Raw genomic sequence first — 18,806 nt, 5'->3', positions numbered from 1 at the left:
GTTTCCAGTTGGAAAAGTATCTGGAATTATTGGAATTGAAGGGCATGCATATATTAGTCTTGAAGCCCAGGGGACAAGAAATGCCTCTGACAGAGAACCCAGGCACTGACCCTTTCTGGATCAGAATCTAAAACATTTCTTATTCTTTTTTGGTGTCTATGGAGGGTCAGCCCCATCTGGTGAATATGTCCTGTATGATAGTGTCTTTCACTGTGCTCACTTGCAAACTGCCTGCTGAGGTGATCTGCTAGAACATTCTGCAGGCCTAGTAAGCAATGGGCCATTGCAGTAATTTTCTACCAAGTGCAGTACTTCCATAGATGCACAGCTTATTGAGAAAGGGGGGTGGATCTTGCTTCTCCTTGCCTATTGATATACACCATAACTGTGGTGTTGTCCTACATAATCTGAATGGTTAAACCTTTCAGAACTGGTAGGAATTTTGTGCAAGCCTGATGAATGGCCCTCAGCTTTAGAACACTGGCTGAGTTTCCTGAGCTAACCAGAGACCTTGAGTGCCCCTGAAGCCTGAGACAAGCTCTTACTCATGACCAAGATTAGGCTCATAGCTGTTTGATCAGACCAGGAGTCGGCAACCTTTCAGAAGTGGTGGGCCAAGTCTTCATATATTCACTCTAATTTAAGGTTTTGTGTGCCAGTAATACATTTTAACATTTTTAGAAGGTCTCTATAATATATTGGTAAACTATTGTTGTATGTAAAGTAAATAAGGTTTTTAAAATATTTAAGCAGCTTCATTTAAAATTAAATTAAAATGCAGATCTTATCAGTTTAGTGTGATCCTTGCCCTTACTTTTCCTTGCTGAGTTTTCCAATGTCTGGCACATATTTGGATACTTTAAGCTGCACACAGGCTTCTAAATGGTCAGTTGTTAACTGGCTCCAAGACGGACAGAGGACAGATTTCACATGTGGTATGTGGATCCAAATGCGGAAAGCACTGCAAACGCAATTTTCTTCAAACAGTTAAATTTCACTGGCAGGGACGTCCAGCAGGTCAGAATAGAGGCCCTGTGATCTCTCTCAGTAGCTTTAAGTGCACGCCGCAGATCTCCAAACTTGGATGCCCACAATTCATAGCTTTTTAACTGAATTAGCTGCATTTCGAAATCTTCAACATCCATCCACTGAAATACCAGATAAATCCAAGTCACTTTCATTGAACTTTTCAGGTTTAATTAGAAAAGAGAGCATTGGGCCAAATTGCTGGAAATCTTGAAATCTGTCAGAAAATTCTTATTCCAGTTCTTGCATCTACATTCCAATCTCATTGACACTGACAGTGCAACATATCGATAGCTTGTTAATGTGTTGGAAGTAGAGGAAAGTTGAAGTTCGAATACCCCGAGAAAAAACTGCTAGTTTTACAACAAATGCCTTCCAGGTTTCATAAAGATCCAGAACCGTTTGCCCTGCACCCTGGAGATGGAGGTTGAGTTCGTTTAGGTGAGCGGTGATGCCAGTTAGAAACAGAGCTTACACAGCCATTTGTCATCATCCAATTCGGGGTAGTTTTGTCCTTTTTCCGACGAAAAGGCCTTGATTGCATCAAAACAGTTTACAAAGCGCACCAAAACCTTGCCATGACTTAACCACTGAATGTTGCTGTGAAGTGGAATGTCATTATAAGCACTGTCCATCTCTTCTAGCAGTGCTTGAAACTGTCTGTGAGTCAAAGCAGATCGAGCAACAAAGACATTCACAATTTGCACCACTGTATTCATGACATTATTAAGCTCTGAGTTAGAAATTTTAGTACACAGGTTTTCTTGATGGATGATACAGTGAAATTTGACTGTCGGGCAGCCAATTTGATCTTCAAGTAACTTTACAAATCCCTTCTATTTTACGACCATGGCAGAAGCACTATCTGTAGTCACACAAAATATTTTTCTGATGTCAACTCCTTGTTCTTCAAAATGGTTTACAAAAGTTTCCGCTATATCTTCCCCCTTTGTTGTGCCATGTGGGGTTTTTAGGCAACAACATTCCTCTTGGAATTTCATCAGAAGCACAATATCTTGCAACAACTGCCAAATGTGGAACGTCGTTTATATCCACACTCTCATCAACTGCAACACTAAACACTGCTGTGTCTTTTAATGCAGTCATCTGCTTTTCATTAATGTTTTCTGCCATTTCGCTTACGCATCTCTCAACTGTTCTGGCAGAGACAGGCAGTTCTTTTATCCTGGATACGCATCTTTATTTGGTAAATCATTGAACAAAACCTCTAAACTGCTGAGAAAAACGTCTTTTATATATTCCCCATCTGTAAATGGCTTTCTGCAATGCACTGTGCAATCTTGTAATTTCCTTCTGTGGCTTGATTTTTACTTACACTTAAGCATTTAAAAACACTGCTTTGCTTCTCATATCCTTCTACTGCTTTTTTGATTGATTCAGTCTTGTCTGTTTTGTCAAGAAAGGTTTTCTTGTGCTTCATTTGAAAACGTCATCGAACACTTGATGTGCGACAAACAACACTTTCACAACAGAAAGCACAAACAGCATGCTCCTTTTTTTGAACAAATCCAAATGTGTCTGTCCAAGAAGGCTGAAATGAATGGACTCTAACTTTGCTTTCTTAGGAACTGACATTTTGTCAAATGTACCTCTCAACTTACAGTGGAAAAAAAATCACGGCAGACAGCATGCACAACGTCAAACGCAGTGCGCTGTTCCACGTGATGTGATAGTGATGTAAGCAGCAAATCAGGACTTAAAAATATCCCAGTACAGTGACTCTGGAACAATTTTTAAGGTGGGGATGCTGAGATGCACCCCGTCTTGCCTCTGTGTGCACCCCTCATTGCCCCACGCTGCGGTCAGTGGGCCACAGCTGGGAGGAGGCTGCAGAGCCCTAGGCCGGCACCTGGGACCCCAGGATGGCAGCAGAGCCCCTGGGACCAGTGGCCGGGACTGGCAATGGGCTGGGTGGGGCTGGCGTCTGGGACCCCTGCTGACAGGGGGCTGGCGTCCAGGACCCCAGGATGGCAGCAGAGCCCCCAGGACTGGTGGCCGGGACCCGGGCACTGTGAGTGCCACTCAAAATCATCTTGCGTGCTGCCTTTGGCACGCGTGCCATAGGTTGCTGACCCCTGGATCAGACATACTATGGTGTCAAATCTTTCTTGAGTCAGATAAGCCTGTGCTGTGGTAAAGTCCAGTACTGCCCCTATAAGTTGTATTGTTTGGATAGAAATGTAACAAACTTTTCCTTGTTGACTCTCAGTCCTAAGGAGGTGAAAGGCACAGTACCTGGTGAATGGAGTAGTTCAAATGCTAATATCTCCCCTGAATGAACTAGTAGCCTATGTAAAGGAAAACATGGATTCCTTGTTTTCTCTGGTATACATCCACTACTGCCAGGCATTTGGTAAACACCAAATGGATCAAATGGCAGAACCCTGTACTGGTAGTGGGAATTGCCTACCCGCAACCTCGGGTATTTCCTGTGGGCAAGATGGATAGCTGTATCAAAGCATGCATCCTGAATGTTAAGAGCTGTCTACCAATCCTGTGAATATAGATGGAATTACTGCAGCTAGTGTTACAATCCTGAACTTGAACTTCCAGATGAAGGCGTTCAGATGTCTCATGTCCCGAATTGGGTGCCAGGCCCCCTTCAAAAGTATCAGAAAGTAATGGGAACAAAATTCATTCCTCCCCCCATATTCAAAGCATTGTTTCCACTGCTCTGAGACTTAGAAGTGAACTCCACTTCTTGATGGGGCATGCTCTCATGAAAGGGGTCTCTCATGACAGCAATCTCTGTATCTTTTTGGCTACTTCAGGCTCTGTGATGTGAGAAGTATACCTGATTCTGATAGCGTTGAGGCCTAAACTCTGGTGTAAACACTTCCAAAGATTTCACTGTTGCCCTAGAACCTTTCAAGGAGCGCAGGGCCTATCTGTTTTGGCCCTTAACAATTTACATCCCTTAAAGGCAGACTTTCTACTGTCAACTGCACCTTCTTAAGTATTCCAGATAACTGTAACCAAGAAGATCTCCTCATGGTTATCGATGAAGCCCATGGCATGGACTTGGATGTGCCTGTTGTTTTGTCTGTTCTTGGGCTACCATCACTGCCAGACACAGGATGAGCGTAAAATTTATACCTCCTGTTTGCATGCATACAGTGACACCAGAGATGCAGGTGACTGTCAGAGTAATTTAGCTGGCTCTAGCAGATTTTCATTTATTGGTGAGCCAGGAACAGAGCAGAGTGACTGGTACTGGAGTGGGTGCCCAGAGGGACCCTTCTTGGGCCTTGAGCTACCTTTTGACATGGCAGAGCAAGAGCATTTCTGCTTTTGGAGCTAGCACCCAGAGAGGGTGACCTAGATCTATGTCTCTGAGAGGAGCTATTCTCCTTCCTTCCCTTGACTTCAGAAGTTGTACTGGTTCAAGAGGAGGATTTTTTAGAAACATTACTCACAGAGCTTCAAGCTCAGGAGCTGACAGGAGCACCTATTAAAGACGATTGCTTAGGGATTTCAGCCCCACTCGCTCCAGGATATAAAGAGGGATGCATGGACCCCTACAGCAAAAACAGCTTTATGCCAGTCTATCTTGTCTTTTGAGTTCTGTTTAAGAATGACTTGCAAATAGCACACCTCTCAGGAATGTGTTCCTCATTAAGGCATAATAAACATCTGGCATGCCCTTCATTACAGGGCATTACTGCCTGGCAAGAAGGACAGTTTCAAGTCCTGCAGACTTTTGTTCCACCATAAGAGCTCAGCCTGGAACCAGGAAAGTCTCACAGGGGGAAAAAAAAAAGCTTGTTTTGCTTTTCTTTATTTTTTAAAAAGGAAACATTATGAAAAACCTAGACCTAAAGACTAACTAACCAAGTAACTATCTGAAGTTATTTACAACTATTTACACAGGAACAGTGAGTGGGAAACTCGGGCTATGGCTACACTAGAAAGTTTACAGTGGCAGAGCTGCAGCAATGCAGCTGCACTGCTGTAAACTAAGGTAACCGCTCTAAGCAGACAGGAGAGAGGTCTCCTGTCAGCTTAACTACTCCAGCCCCATGTGCAGCAGCAGCTATGTCAGCGGTGAAATAATTAGTCACAGGTGATAAACTTAAATGAGTCTCACATGCACTCAGACAATAGATTCCCAAAACCCAAAGGTGTTTTACTCTTTAGAGCTGATCCCCATCTCTTTGACAACGCCTTTAATCTTCTCTGCTGATGTACTGAATGTTATCGTTTCCAACAAATGAAAATCTTCAGTATAGAACTCATTTTCATCCAAAGGACCCAGGACCTTAAAAGGAAAAACAAATGACACTATTTTACTAGAAGCTTAGGTTTTCAAAAATATTTCCTCTGTAAGTAAAAAATACACTCCACTTTTAATAAAGTAAAATTTTCAGTATTAAAAATCTCTCTCCTGCATACCACTAGATTTTACTATTTATACAGTATTCATGCTGTGAAAATTCCAGCATTTACAATTTTCTATTAATTAAACTGAACTACAGTATATTTTAAATATACATTCCTTTCAGGTGATATCCCTAATAGCAGGTAGAAAAAATTCATCAGGCAAACAAGGGATGCATCTATTGTAAAAAAAAAAAAAAAAGTTACAAAAGGAACATCCACAAATAGGTGTATAAGGCTATCATAGCATTATACATGCCTATTTACAGAAATGTATTATTCTGCAACATAAATTCCTTTTAAACAAAAGCTCAAAGAAAAAAGTGCAAAATTTGAACACAAACCACCACGATCCTGCCTTGTGCTTAGTTGTTAAATCCCATACTACCTTCATTGTCTCCTACATCAGAACAATTTTAGTGTATTGGTGTGCAGAAAGTTGTTTAAAAAATTTGGGAAATTAATAAATTCTCATACACATGCCAAAACATATAAGAATATGAATACATTACACACACACACACACACTATTTTCTATAAAGAAAATAAGTTTCAGTTATCCAGTCTCAGTGGAAGCAGAAGTAAATGGACAGGTGATGTTTTCAAAAGATTAAGTAGCAATGAAGGGCCTAACCAAAGCAACTGAGGTCAGTGGGAGTCTCACAGTTGATTTCAATGGGTTTTGGATTGAACTGTAAAATCATTATGGCAAACTTCTTCAATTTCGTTTTAGGAAACTGTTGAAAAGGCAAAAGGAGTTGAAATGGGAGTTTTATCACTGACTTCAATGGGGACAGGATTTCATTCTAGGTCTTAGAAGGTCTTATTATTCTTAAATAAAACATCAATTACAATAATTGATTGAAAAAAGAGAGAAATGTAAAGTGCCCCTTTGGTCAGGAAAGTGATTCTGAAAAATTGCATGGTCTTATTCAATATATCTTATTGCTGTGTGCACTTAGGGTCATCTTTTGACATTACTGACTAAAGAATGTTTTCATTGTTTTTTATTCCTTCTAGAACTATAGAGCTAATGCAGCTAACAGAGTGGGTTTGTGATAGGTGCCTGGACCTCCAAGGAGTGATGAGGTAAGCCTTGACTGTTACCTAGAAGTTAACCACTTGCAGATTGTGATCTGGACTCAATTACAATTAGTGATCACAGTTGTGGAGGGGTCAAGGAGTAAGGGAAAAGAGCTAAGTGAAGGAGGGGACCCTTGAGGGAAGAGTTTCCTCTTTCTGGAAAAGGACTGGTGAAGGCATGCTCGCGAGTACCACAGCCGGTAGGGTAAGCTCCTGTGGGAGGCCCTGAGATAGGGCCTGTAAGAAGCAGGTCAGTCTTTGGGGGAAGCTGCTGGAGTCCCTGGAGAGGGGATGCAGTGGGGAAACCTGCTAGGAAGAAGGGCCTGTAGGGAGAAACACCCAGGGAGGCACTGCTCATCCAAAGGAGCAAAGAAGGAACTCTGTACTCCCCAGGAGCAGAGGTGAAGAGCAAGGAACTTCAGCATAACCCAAGGGGCAGAAGGATCTTGTCTTTGGACGTTGTTTGGGATTCTTTAGTTGGACTGTTACCTCAGAAGGGAATAGAAATAGAAAGAGGTGACCCGGGCTGGAGGGCTAGGCCATAAGACTTAGCCAGACATAGGCTATCACAGGAGGTGCTATAGACTAATACCCTTGCAACACCATGCTATGACAACAGGGGGCACTACAGCAGTAAGTCAAGCTGCTTGCAAGATGCATTCTATTTTGACTTGTATCAACATAATTGTTTTTTAGGTTCCAATTTCAGGACCAAAGTTTGCTCTCAGTTATACCTGTGCAACTTTTTTTTACACAAGTTATGCCAATAAGGCAAAATATACATACTTATGAAATAACTTGTTAATTACTGTTCAAAACCATTTGCACAGTATGCAAACTTCTCCTTACTGTCTTAGAAAAAAAAGTAAAGAGCTCAGAAATAGTCATGTTATTATCCCGAAAATTTAAATTTCTTTTAAAAATCTTTTGGTTTTCTAGCAAAAATCCCAAGAAAATGACACAATACTTTTCCAGTTAAGAACCAGTTTCTAAATGTGTTAAATTTAGAAGTGTTAAATAGTTGAATTAATTTCAAATAATCATCATTCATTAACTTTGAAGAACAATTCCACTGTGAAAAGTTATAGTAAAATTATATTGGTAAATCTAAAGTAGACGTTTTCAATGTCCCCATCATATCTTGGTGATGTTGCACTGGTATAAATGAAGACTGACTTTGGCTTGAAAATTCTTTAGGGCAAATTTTGTCAATGGATGTTGTATGTAATACATGAGCCAGAGACCCTGCCATGATTTTCAGATTCCACGTTGAGTTTGCAGGGCTGGCAGATAGAAAAATAAAAGGTGTTTTTTTTTTTATTAACTGAGAAAGTTTGGTATTGAAATCATTGAGAGATGCACATAGAACCTAACATTTTTAGTCATCTTTCTAAGAAAAACTGATCATTTGTTCATTGCATCAAGGGCAACTGTAGTGCAAGAAAACATAATCAAATGCCTTTGACATTAACAAGGGGTGAAACAGGGGTGTGTCTTAGCAGCTGGCCTGGACCTTGCAGCTTCAGGTTTAGGATATTCATTTCTTGTGTTACATCAACAAGGAAAGCAAGATCTGTCATCCATTTGTAGAATGAGTGCATGCAAGTGAAGGTGGTTGAATGCTGAAAGACTGGTAACAAGAGTTATGCAGCTTGATATCTACTTGAAAAGTCTCCGGTTAGAGATTGCCAACCCTTTTGATCTGTCTGCTAGCAAGACTAATAACTTGTCGGTCTTTCTGAAGGCTTTGCTCTGTCTATCAGAGCTCTCCTGACATCCAGGGCATGCAGCTGAGTCCTGGTGATTTAGACGCACATTGGAGTGGAAGACAGGCTAGTGAATGAGTCGATAGAGATTGAACTCAGAACAAACCATAGGTCAGAATTTGGGGTGCGACTGCAGTGTGACCAGCGTGTCCTCATCCTTGATGGGTTGGTATGCCATCAAGACCCTTATTTCTCCAATGCATCATGCCAATGTGATGGCTATCAGGAATGACGTTTTCATTGACAAATGAAGTAGTGAGCGGGTAGCCAAAGGTTCAAAAGGTGGTCCTGTGAGGCATTTAAAGCAAGATTGAGGTACCATACTGGAATATCATGTTAGATTGGCAGATAGAGGTGTCCCAGACCTCTAAGGAATCTTGCTGTGACTGGCTGTGCAAAGACGGAATAGCCTTCTGTTGGGGGGTGGAAAGCCATGATGGCTGCCAGGTGGACCCTGACAGAGCTCATCAATAGACTTGAGATTTTGAGCATTATGGTGTATTCCAGTATATCTCGGAGTGATGCGGTCATTGATGTAATTCCAGGATATATGGGAGTGATACAGTCATTAATGGAATCTGACTGCGCTCACACTAGCTGGCAAATCGTGTCCATTTTTGAGAATATGTACAGCGAATAGATTCTTTCCTGCTGTGTAGTAACACTCTTTTCACATCTTCTGAGCAGGCTCTCTCTAATCCCATGAGCCATCGACCAACCATGCTTTAAGACGAAGCATTGTGAGATTAGGATGAAAAATCTTCCTATCCTCTTGGGAGAGGAGATGCGGAGCAGTGTGGGGCATAATCAGAGAGCAAACAGACAGCTGTAACAGGTAAGGAAACCACATTTGCTATCAGTTTTAATGCTGAACAGGACACAGCCTTCAAATGGGAGGTACTCAAGTACTGTCTGGATCTCCTTTGGCATCCCTGAAGACTGTCACCATGAAGCCCTGTGCCTAGTAGTGGATGCAGACATTGTTCACACTGGTGTGTCTGATGTCTCTAACACCACTTGCCAAGCAGTATGAGCTACCAGCCGACTCTCAGTTATAACTAACATTAATTCTTCCCTGTTGTCTTGAGTGAGGTTCCCCCCCGAATTGTGATACCCTGTCCCAATTAAAGTAATCATATTTTGCTAGGACGGCCCAGTAATTAGCAATAAACATGTGTAAACTTGATCAAGAATAGGAGGTAGCCATGTTAGTCTGTATTCACAAAAACAACAAGATGCATCTGAAGAAGTGGGTTTTTTACCCATGAAAGCTTATGCCCAAATAAATCTGTTAGTCTTTAAGGTGCCACCGGACTCCTTGTTGGTTTTGATCAAGATAGTTCATTCTGCAGAAAAAAATCTATAGAGTTTTTTGGATACTTGTCCTTTGAAGTCATTTTTGGCGGCCCTTACTGTCTGGACTGCTCATGTACAGCACCTACTATCACGGATCCCAGAACTGGATATGTGTACAAATGTTCAAAACCAATAGAAAAAACTTTCTTTTTTGAGGTAAGTGCCATACATCCTGGGGACTGCCAAAGATGTCTCGCTGGCTCAAATACATCTCATTTATTGGCATGGTCAATCTTCTGGGAAATTAACATAGAAGATATCATGCAGCTTTCCTAGACTATCTCCACAGGGATTTCAAGCATATCTGCCATTCTGTGCAGAAGTTCTTGAAATGTCTTGAAATCGTCAGACTGAGTGGAAGTAGTGGGCCCTACTGCCTCATCTGGGAAGGATGAGGCAATAGCTGCTGGGATTAGTGATCCTCCTTAGTTTCTTGTTCTTGATGAATAACATGAAAGAATGTTACCTTTCCTTCCTGAAAAATCCTATGGGATTTGGTAGGGGAAAGGGAAGTGAGGGAAATGGGCCTATTTGAGCAAGGCCCAAACCATCAATTTTCTTGTTCAGCAAACTTAATTTTTCTTTTGCTTAAATAAGCTTTATAATATTTCAGTCAGTTGTTTTGCTTAGAGATGATCCCCTTCACTCACCCAATCAGGCTACAAACGGTTAGCTAGACAATTCTTTGCCCAGTAAAAAGCCCAGAACAGTTTAAGAAATGCTGAGAGAATGAAATTTATATGAGTGGAAGTATGAATGAAGTAAGAAATGGTAACAGTCTTATAAGGTCATTTGGATGACTTCCAGAATGTGTAAAGGTCTAGAGGAATTTGACCAGCTGTACCCCCTCAGAGGAGGAGGGCGAGATTTCCATCTGTGGAGTCATCTCCTATTAATCCCACAGCATTTTTTGCTATTTTTGGAATACATCTGTTTTCGCAGTTTGATATATATTGTTACAGAACTGCCAGTGAGAAAGAGGACTTCCCCGGCTAACAAAAGGACAAACTCACCTACCCTCAGATTAGCCATGTTATCGGGGTACGAGATCACCTGATCTACTTGAAGATCTCTGGTCAGGTGTCATGGGATATAGCAAGCTAGAATCACAGCCTTAAATAAAGAACAAGGTATGATACTCCTGGGCCACTACAATGCCAAGAAGGGCTGATAGCTCTCCTTCCCCTAAGAAGGAGACCCAGGCTATTACAAGCCATGCCAGCCTTATCAGCCAAGTGCCCTCAGGAAGCCACCTGGCCAGCATAAGGTACAAACCAGAGGCAACATCACTTGGTTTCCTGAACTGCTGTCCCGATTCTGACGCTCTGAAGACCAACAAGCTTAAGAATTAACCACCTTCTCTTAAGAAGCTTTTTTTTCTTTTTCCTATTTTGTGGTTTGGCAGGGATGCCAGGTGCCCACATTGGTTTTTTTTCTCTAACACTTTTTAATGTTGAATGATAATGTATGTTGTGTGTATCCAAATTTTAAGTAAATCCTATTATAAAACAGATTGCATTACTCTGGGCTATAAAAGAATGCCCAAGTAGAACTACTCTATCCTAACAAGGGAATTTGTGGGTTGTTAATCACTCTGTAGCACAGGAGAGATAAATTAGTTGAGAAAGTAAAAGTCACCTAGTAAATATCAACCTTGCTGCTTTAGATTTCCAGGCATAGTACGTATAAGAATTGATCATATGCTATGTCAACTTCATGATTTACTCTTGAGTGTGTTCATCCAATGATTGGGTCAATTGCTGGTTTCATTCCATGTTACTGTCAAATTGCTAATTTATTAACTCAATTCCAACTGTAATTTTGACTTGATAATTGTGCTGTTTAATTCTTAGTTAGTTTTAGTTAGAAATTTAATTGATTTTAAGTTTGCTCTCTTTATTAATGCGTAATAAAACTCATATAAAGCATACAACTCTCTCTCCAGAGGGCAAAGGTCATTTACTAAACTATTTCAGAGCTACTAGATTCTGTCCCTAAATTAATACTTATATCCCAAACAGAGATCTAGGCTTAGAAGAGGAGTGGAGGTCAGTTCCCTTGCTGGGTGCATGCCCCAAGGAACCCAGTACAACCAAGACTGTACAATATAGGATTAAGGGACTAGGGGTCATAACCATGATGAGTGTTCTTAGCTTTCTCAGGCCTATGTCTATAGCACCACGTCCCAGACTCCCTGCCTCACCAGTAGAGGTCATATGAATGGGACCAACAAGAATCAGAGACTGAGCTAGAGACTGTCCCCTTGTTGGCCCTGAAGAGGTGTTTGGTACTGTACCAGTGTTGGCACATGGTACTATAAAGGGCACTCTCATAGTCATAGACCAATGGTCTCCAAAGTGGGGTGCGCGCACCCCAGGGGGTGCACAAGACAATCCATTCTGGGGCACGGCAGGTGCAGCACTGCCGGAGTGGAGGGAAAAAAGGGGGTGACCAGAGGAGGGAGGTAACGAGCGAGTGGGAAAGCTACCCCCCGCAACCCCCGCAGGCAGGGCCACCCAGAACGCAGGGGCTTTAGGGGCTGCAGGGCCCTGGGCTAAGGGGGCCCCAGCTCTAAAGCCCCTTTTGGAATACGGCCCTGAGTCCTCTGGCCCATGGAGGAGCAAGGAGAGCCACACAGCCAGCGGCCGGAAAGACGCGGCGCTTTCCCCTTCAAAGCCGGCTGGAGAGAAGAGGCACTTTGAAGGGGAAAGCGGCACTTCTCTCTGGCCGCTGGCTGTGCAGCTGCCCCTGCTCCTCTTGAGTCCTCTGGTCCGTGCTCGCAGGGCCGCATTCCGAAAGGGGCTTTAGAGCTGCAGGCCAGGGCCCTGGGGCCCCTTAGCCCAGGGCCCTGCAGTCCTAAAGCCCCTGCCTGGGGGGGCAGCTCCCTGAATCGCAGCCATGGGGGTGGTGCCGCACTGTGCAGAGCCACCTGCACACCTCCTGCACCAAAAAGAAGCTGCCCCAGGTGAGCGCTCTGCACCTCCTTCCTGCCCCAGCACTGAGCCTTCTCCCGCACCCCTACCTTGAGCGCCCTCCCGCACCCTAACTCCCTCCCAAACCCCACGTCTGACCTTGAGCACCCTCCCGCACCCTAACCCTAATCCAGACCTTCAAATCGCTGTATCACAAAGTGTAAAACCAAGATGTTCAGAAATAATGAAGCATATTCAATCACATTGCTCTCACTAAAAATATTAATAATAATTTTTTGTGAGAGCAAAAAGATTTTTTTGTACTGTTAATAAAAAAAAAATTTCATCTTTATTTCATCCTTTTTTAATTTCTATTTTTTGTGTATGTTTTATAATGTACATAATATATTAGTATAGTAGTACATGTATATAATTTAAACAAATAAATATTGGGGGTGCGTGCTCAAAAAATTTTTACTGATAGGGGTGCGCAATCCAAAAAGTTTGGAGACCATTGTCATAGACAGTAGTGGTGACAAGCTGTGCATTAGCCATCAAATTGTTCAGTACCAAGAAAAACTTCGGTGTTGAGACGGTTGGTGCAGGGAGCAACCATACGATAATGGTCAGCACCGGAAGTGTGGGTGCCAGGGTCACTGGCATCAAGTGCACCAATGGATCATACAAGGCAAAGGATGGTGCTCTACTTCAGATGGTACCATTGCTTGGTGACTGGGTTCTGTCAGGTTGTCAGAAGGACCCAATTTGGAGCATGAACCACCTTTTGACTGAGTAGCCTGAGAAGATCTGCGCCTCTCTTTATGAGGCACCAAGGTCAAAGGGAAGAACTAAGTCTGTGCTTGCTGTGGGAACCATATTTCTTCCTATTCCTTTCAGATGACTGGGTAGAGAATGACTTAGATGCTCTGCTGGTCTCAGTAGATGGAGATTTCTTTGAAGAGTGAGCATAGGAGCTCAGATCTGAGCAACAACTCAAAGGAGCACTCAATTATAAAGGCTATTCAGGTCTGGTAGGCCCTTTTTTTCCCATTGGTTGTGAGGAGGTTCTCATCAAACGCTTCATAGAAATAATCTAAGGCTAGTTTTTCTTGCCTTCTGTGTCCTCTTAGAAACGGAATAGCAAATGAAGCACCTATTGGAGATATGCTCCTCTCTAAGGCAAAACAGTCACATCTTTCAGCTGCATCACAAGTGGGACAAGTTTTGAAGCCTAAGGACTTCAAGTCAGTCATCTTGGCTAAATCCTGGTACTGGGGAAGTCTCTATTTCTAAAAGGTAACTTCTTTTTAAATTTATTTTTCAAACCAACAGGCACTAAATTAATACCAAAATTCGCACTAACAACTATGCTATCTACACGAACATACTAATTATTTATATATATACAAAATGGATTTAAGTGTCACAGTGTGCAAGAGAAGTGGCATGGCTGGGCCACTGGTTCTGCGCTACCAACAAATCTGTCAAAATTGAGAACAGGAGACTGATCCTCTGAAGAAGAGCTCTGTCTTCCTGTTTCATGTTTGAGATGCCTTTTGGTAGCTACATAGGACTGCTGAGAATGAGACTGGTATCTCCTCTGAGCAAAAGAAAGGTACTAGTGTATTGTGTTTGGTGGCAGAAGCCCAAAAAAGAGAATCTCTTCTTTAAGGCAGGTAGTGATAGTACCACAGACCTTGCAACTGACCTTGCTATGGTCTCATCAGTTTTGTTACCTAACAATCCTTCCCCTTCAAAGGAAAGATCTTCTCTTTTACTTGCACATCAGAAGAGAATCCAGACAAATGCAATCTTGAATGTCTCCAGAGAACGGAAGAACGGCCACACTGGGTCAGACCAATGGTCCATTGTTGGTCTTCCAACAGTGGCCAGTGCCAGGTGCTTCAGAGGGAATGAACAGAACAGGCAATCATTGAGTGATCCATCCCATCATCCACTCCTAGCTGCTGGCAATCAGAGGTTAGGGACACACAAAGCATGGGGTTGCATCCCTGACCATCTTGGCTCAGAGACATTGATGGACCTATTCTCCATGAACTTATTTAATTCACTTCTGACCCCCGTTATAGTTTTGGCCTTCACAGCATTCCATGGCAATTAGTTCCAGAGGTTGCCTGTGTGGTGTATGAAGAAATACATCCTTTTCTTTGTTTTAAACCTGCTGACTATTAATTTCATTAATTTCATTGAGTGACCCTGGTTATTGTGTTATGTGAAGGAGTAAATAATCTTCCTTATTCACTTTCTCAGCACCAATCATGATTTTATAGACCTCTATCATTTCCCCTCTTAGTCATCTCTTTTCCAAGATGAAAATTCCCAGTCTTTTTAATCCTTTCTCTTACAGAAGCTCTAGACCCTTAATCATTTTTGTTGCCCTTCTCTGTACCTTTCCAATTCTAATATATATTTTATGAGCTGGGCTGACCAGAACTGCATCCAGTATTCTAAGTGTAGGCATACCATGGATTTATGTAGTTCATTATGATATTTTCTATCTTATTATCCATGCCTTTCCTATCGGGGGTAGCCGTGTTAGTCTGTATCCACAAAAACAACAAGGAGTCCAGTGGCACCTTAAAGACTAACAGATTTATTTGGGCATAATCTTTCGTGGGTAAAAAACCACGTCTTCAGATGCATCATTATCCCTTTCCTAATAGTTCCTAACATTCTGTTTGCTTTTTTGACTGCCACTGCACATTGAACAGATGTTTTCAGAGAACTATCCATAACGATTCCAAGATCTCTTTCTTGAGTGGTAACAGCTAATTTAGACCAAATTACTTTGTATGCATAGTTGGGATTATGTTTTCCAATGTGCATTACTTTGGATTTATCAACACTGAATTTCATCTGCCATTGGTGCCCAGTCACCCAGTCTTGTGAGACCCTTTGTAACTCTTCAGTTTGCTTTGGACTTAACTATCTTGAATAATTTTGTATCATCTGCAAATTTTGCCATCTCACTGTTTACCCATTTTTCCAGATAATTTATGAATATGTGGAACAACACTGGTCCCAGTACAGAACCCTGGGGGACCACTACTTACCACTTTCCATTCTAAAAACTGATAACTTATTCCTACCCTTTGTTTTCTGTCTTTTAACCAGTTACTGATCCATGAGAGGACCTTCCATCTCTCTCTCTGGATAGAGGGAAGCCACAGACCTAGCTGTTGCTTCAGAGGCAACTACCATCTAGCACTACTAATAAAATCTTTTTACAATAACAATTTGAAAGAAATGAAGCATAAAACCAAAAGTCCCACATGCACAGCAAAGACTCCAATTTACACACATACTCATACTAAGAAAAATAAAAAAGAATGGCAGTGGTTAGGCCTGCATGGCCCTTCGATAACCTCCAGAATATATAAAAACCTCAGACAGAACTGTTGAGCAAGTTATACAAATACACATTTTTATAAAAGAATTTTGGAAGGGATATAAACCCTCACACTGCAGCATAAGACAACCTCTAATTATTGGAGTTAGGAGGAAACCTTCCTTGGAGGCAGGTGATCCCATAACTACTATTGCGGAGTTCTCACATCTTCTTTTCACACATCTGGACACTGTCAGAAACAGGATACTGAACCAGATGGACCCCGGTCTATTCCAGCATGGCATTTCCTATGTTCCTGCATAGTTAATGACTGCAAATGAAATCCGTAATAAAGAACTATAGAAAAAATAACCACACTGTGGAGAGTAATAAAGTAATATAATGCATTGACCTTACAATTACATAAAAGTTCAAGGAGAGGAAAGAAAGCATACATGGAGAATAAGAAAATGAACTGTTTCTTTACTTACCCTCCCATTGCTGATAACAGCCATTTGCCCAGGAAGCAGTTTAAGAACTTCTTGACAGAACGTTTGGTGAGTTTGAATTATATCCACTCCTAAAGTGTTGTATTTCTTCTCAAAAGTACTGTCATCCATTCCCTAAAGCAGAAGTAAGGTGTAAGATGGTGGCCAAATTCAGCAAAAACAAAATACAGTGATAGTCAGCCAGGGTTTTCTTCAAACTGTTTATAATGAAAATCTAAACAAGATAAAAGCAAGAGCGAACTCCTCCAGCCTTAGCTTCAGACCAGTCATATAACCCTGGGAGTGAAGCCCTACATATCTACATTCCTCCGTGTCTGTCCCAAGCAGCTAATTTATACTTTTTTCTCCTTGAGCAACAGCACAACAGACGAGCCAGGCTGAGCCTGAGTTTAAGCACTTTTTGACCAGAAAGTGCTCAGAACACTGTCACATAAAGAATCATGAATCTTACTACAATAAAGTCCACTATTCTGTTAATTTACCCTATCTTGCACTCTTAATCAGAAAAAAATGGATTATGAAGGAGAAAAAATAAAATTTCTCATTAATAAAAATGACAGTTACTCACTTGTAACTGGAATTCTTCAAACTGGACTCTACATATTCACACTTGTAAGATGAGCTGATCAGGTGTAGTTTAGATGGTGAAATTTTAATTAGCAGTGCCTGATGGAGAACTCATGCATCATTCCCACCCTTCCTCTGATGGTGAGACCTAAAAGGAGGCATGGCACTCCCGCCACCTCAGTTCCTTCCACATCTCCCTCAGGTCCTGTCGGGAAATCAGGACTCAGAAGAAGAGGGGCAAGGCGGGGCAGTATACATATGCAGAGTCTGGTTACAGTTGAGTAATATTAATTTCTTCTTTGAGTAGCTTTTGCGTATTCCCACTCCTGGGATAGTTTAGCTATCAGTAATCACATTACATGGATTCCCAATTAAAAAGTGACTGAAGAACTTGCCTGCCAAATCTAGCACCTGATCATTAATACTTGTAGTTCACTGACTCTTGTTGCTCAAGTAATAGCCATTATGAAAACTGTCTTAATAAACAACTAAAAAAAGAACATTCACTCATTGGCTCTTGAGTAAACAGTGATTTATCAATACCCAAATAAAATGCAGATCAGTGTAACCACATACAAGATAACAAAAGATAAACAAATTTAAGATATAGTCAGTAACCTAATATGGACTGAACTGGTGCCATATGTGGAACAATATTATTATTATCTCCTCATAATAAAACCCTTTTTCATTTGCTAATATAACATGCATATGTAGACCCTTTCCTATTATTAGGTAAAAACCTTTGCACATCTACAGAACAAGTCCACTCTATATCCATTACAATTCTATCACCCACATCATGAGGTGGAGTGAACTCAAGCCCAGATGATAAACTTGTCCTTTCTGAGGGATGTAAGTCTGGAGAAGGGGGAAGGGGACACAAGACTCCTCTAAGGAGTTGAAGTAGGTTAGGAAATAATGGTTACTTAAGTAACTGTGGTTCTTCAAAATGTAGTTTTTGTGAATTGCATTCTAGGTGGGCATAAGCATCATAGGGTTTTTTTTAATAGCAGTTTCCATTGGGACCCATGCAAGTGCCCTGTGTTTTCTCATGCTCCTGTACAAAGGCATCAAGGGCAGGACAACAAAGACCTTTCTTCAGTTCCCTCAAAATTTGAAGCCCATATGGCTGAGCACCACAAAAGAAGGGATGGAGGTTGGGTCATGGTATCCACACTGACAACAACATCTCAAAGGACCACGGGTCTAATCTAAAAAAGGTACTGAAAACCAGACCCCAGCCAAATCATGGAGCTGTTCCTGGACATGGTAGAAAGGAACTGTGGTGGCCAGAGTTCCACTGTCTAAGATGCACGCAATCAACGCACCCCATAAATGGAAATATAGAGAAGCCACTTGAAGAACTTCTAAATATATTCTTGAGCAGCTTTCCTAATTAATAATATTGTAGTACATAGCTGTTTTTGAAACCAGCATTGTAGTCTGCTGCTGTTACTTGGTGGCTGACATCTAAGTGACCTCTCACTCGGAATTGCTGACTGTGTTTCAAGTTAGCAATAATATAAGAAAACATATTTTAAACACATTAACTTACTTTCCCTGCTCTAAAGTCAACAGACATGGAAAATGATTGCTGGAAGTTAAGTAATTGAAGCTCTTGTTAATTTCAGTTGCTCCAGTCCATGAAGATTATCACCATCATTGCTAAGGATACGATTTAGTCACGGAAGTCATAGTTTCTGTGATTTTACCAGACCTCCATGACTTCTTTGGCTTCAGTTGTGTCAGTGGCTGCAGACAAGACCGGGGCTGTGCACCCCCTTACCCTGTCCCAGTTGCGGCTGGGGCTGTGCACCCCTGCTCCACAGCTATGGCT

The 18,806-nt window shown here is 41.7% G+C and overlaps 1 protein-coding gene across 3 annotated transcripts in view; it reads right to left on the bottom strand.

Annotated features, from left to right (window-relative positions):
* Positions 1-18,806, bottom strand: part of UGGT2 (UDP-glucose glycoprotein glucosyltransferase 2) — a 244,554-nt gene that overhangs the window by 97,939 nt on the left and 127,809 nt on the right. For all 3 annotated transcript variants that reach the window (XM_045009671.1, XM_045009679.1, XM_045009688.1), the window contains 2 exons: positions 16,382-16,513; positions 5,178-5,305 (listed from right to left, as the gene is read on the bottom strand). In XM_045009671.1, coding sequence (XP_044865606.1) covers positions 5,178-5,305; positions 16,382-16,513 — 260 coding nt within the window. The remainder of the gene's footprint in view (positions 1-5,177; positions 5,306-16,381; positions 16,514-18,806) is intronic.

This window comes from Mauremys mutica, chromosome 1, assembly GCF_020497125.1.
Source record: "Mauremys mutica isolate MM-2020 ecotype Southern chromosome 1, ASM2049712v1, whole genome shotgun sequence".
In the NCBI taxonomy this organism is placed as follows: Eukaryota; Metazoa; Chordata; order Testudines; family Geoemydidae; genus Mauremys; species Mauremys mutica.
The sequence above is the reverse complement of the archived record's forward strand: the minus strand, read 5'-3'. Positions and strand labels throughout refer to the sequence as shown.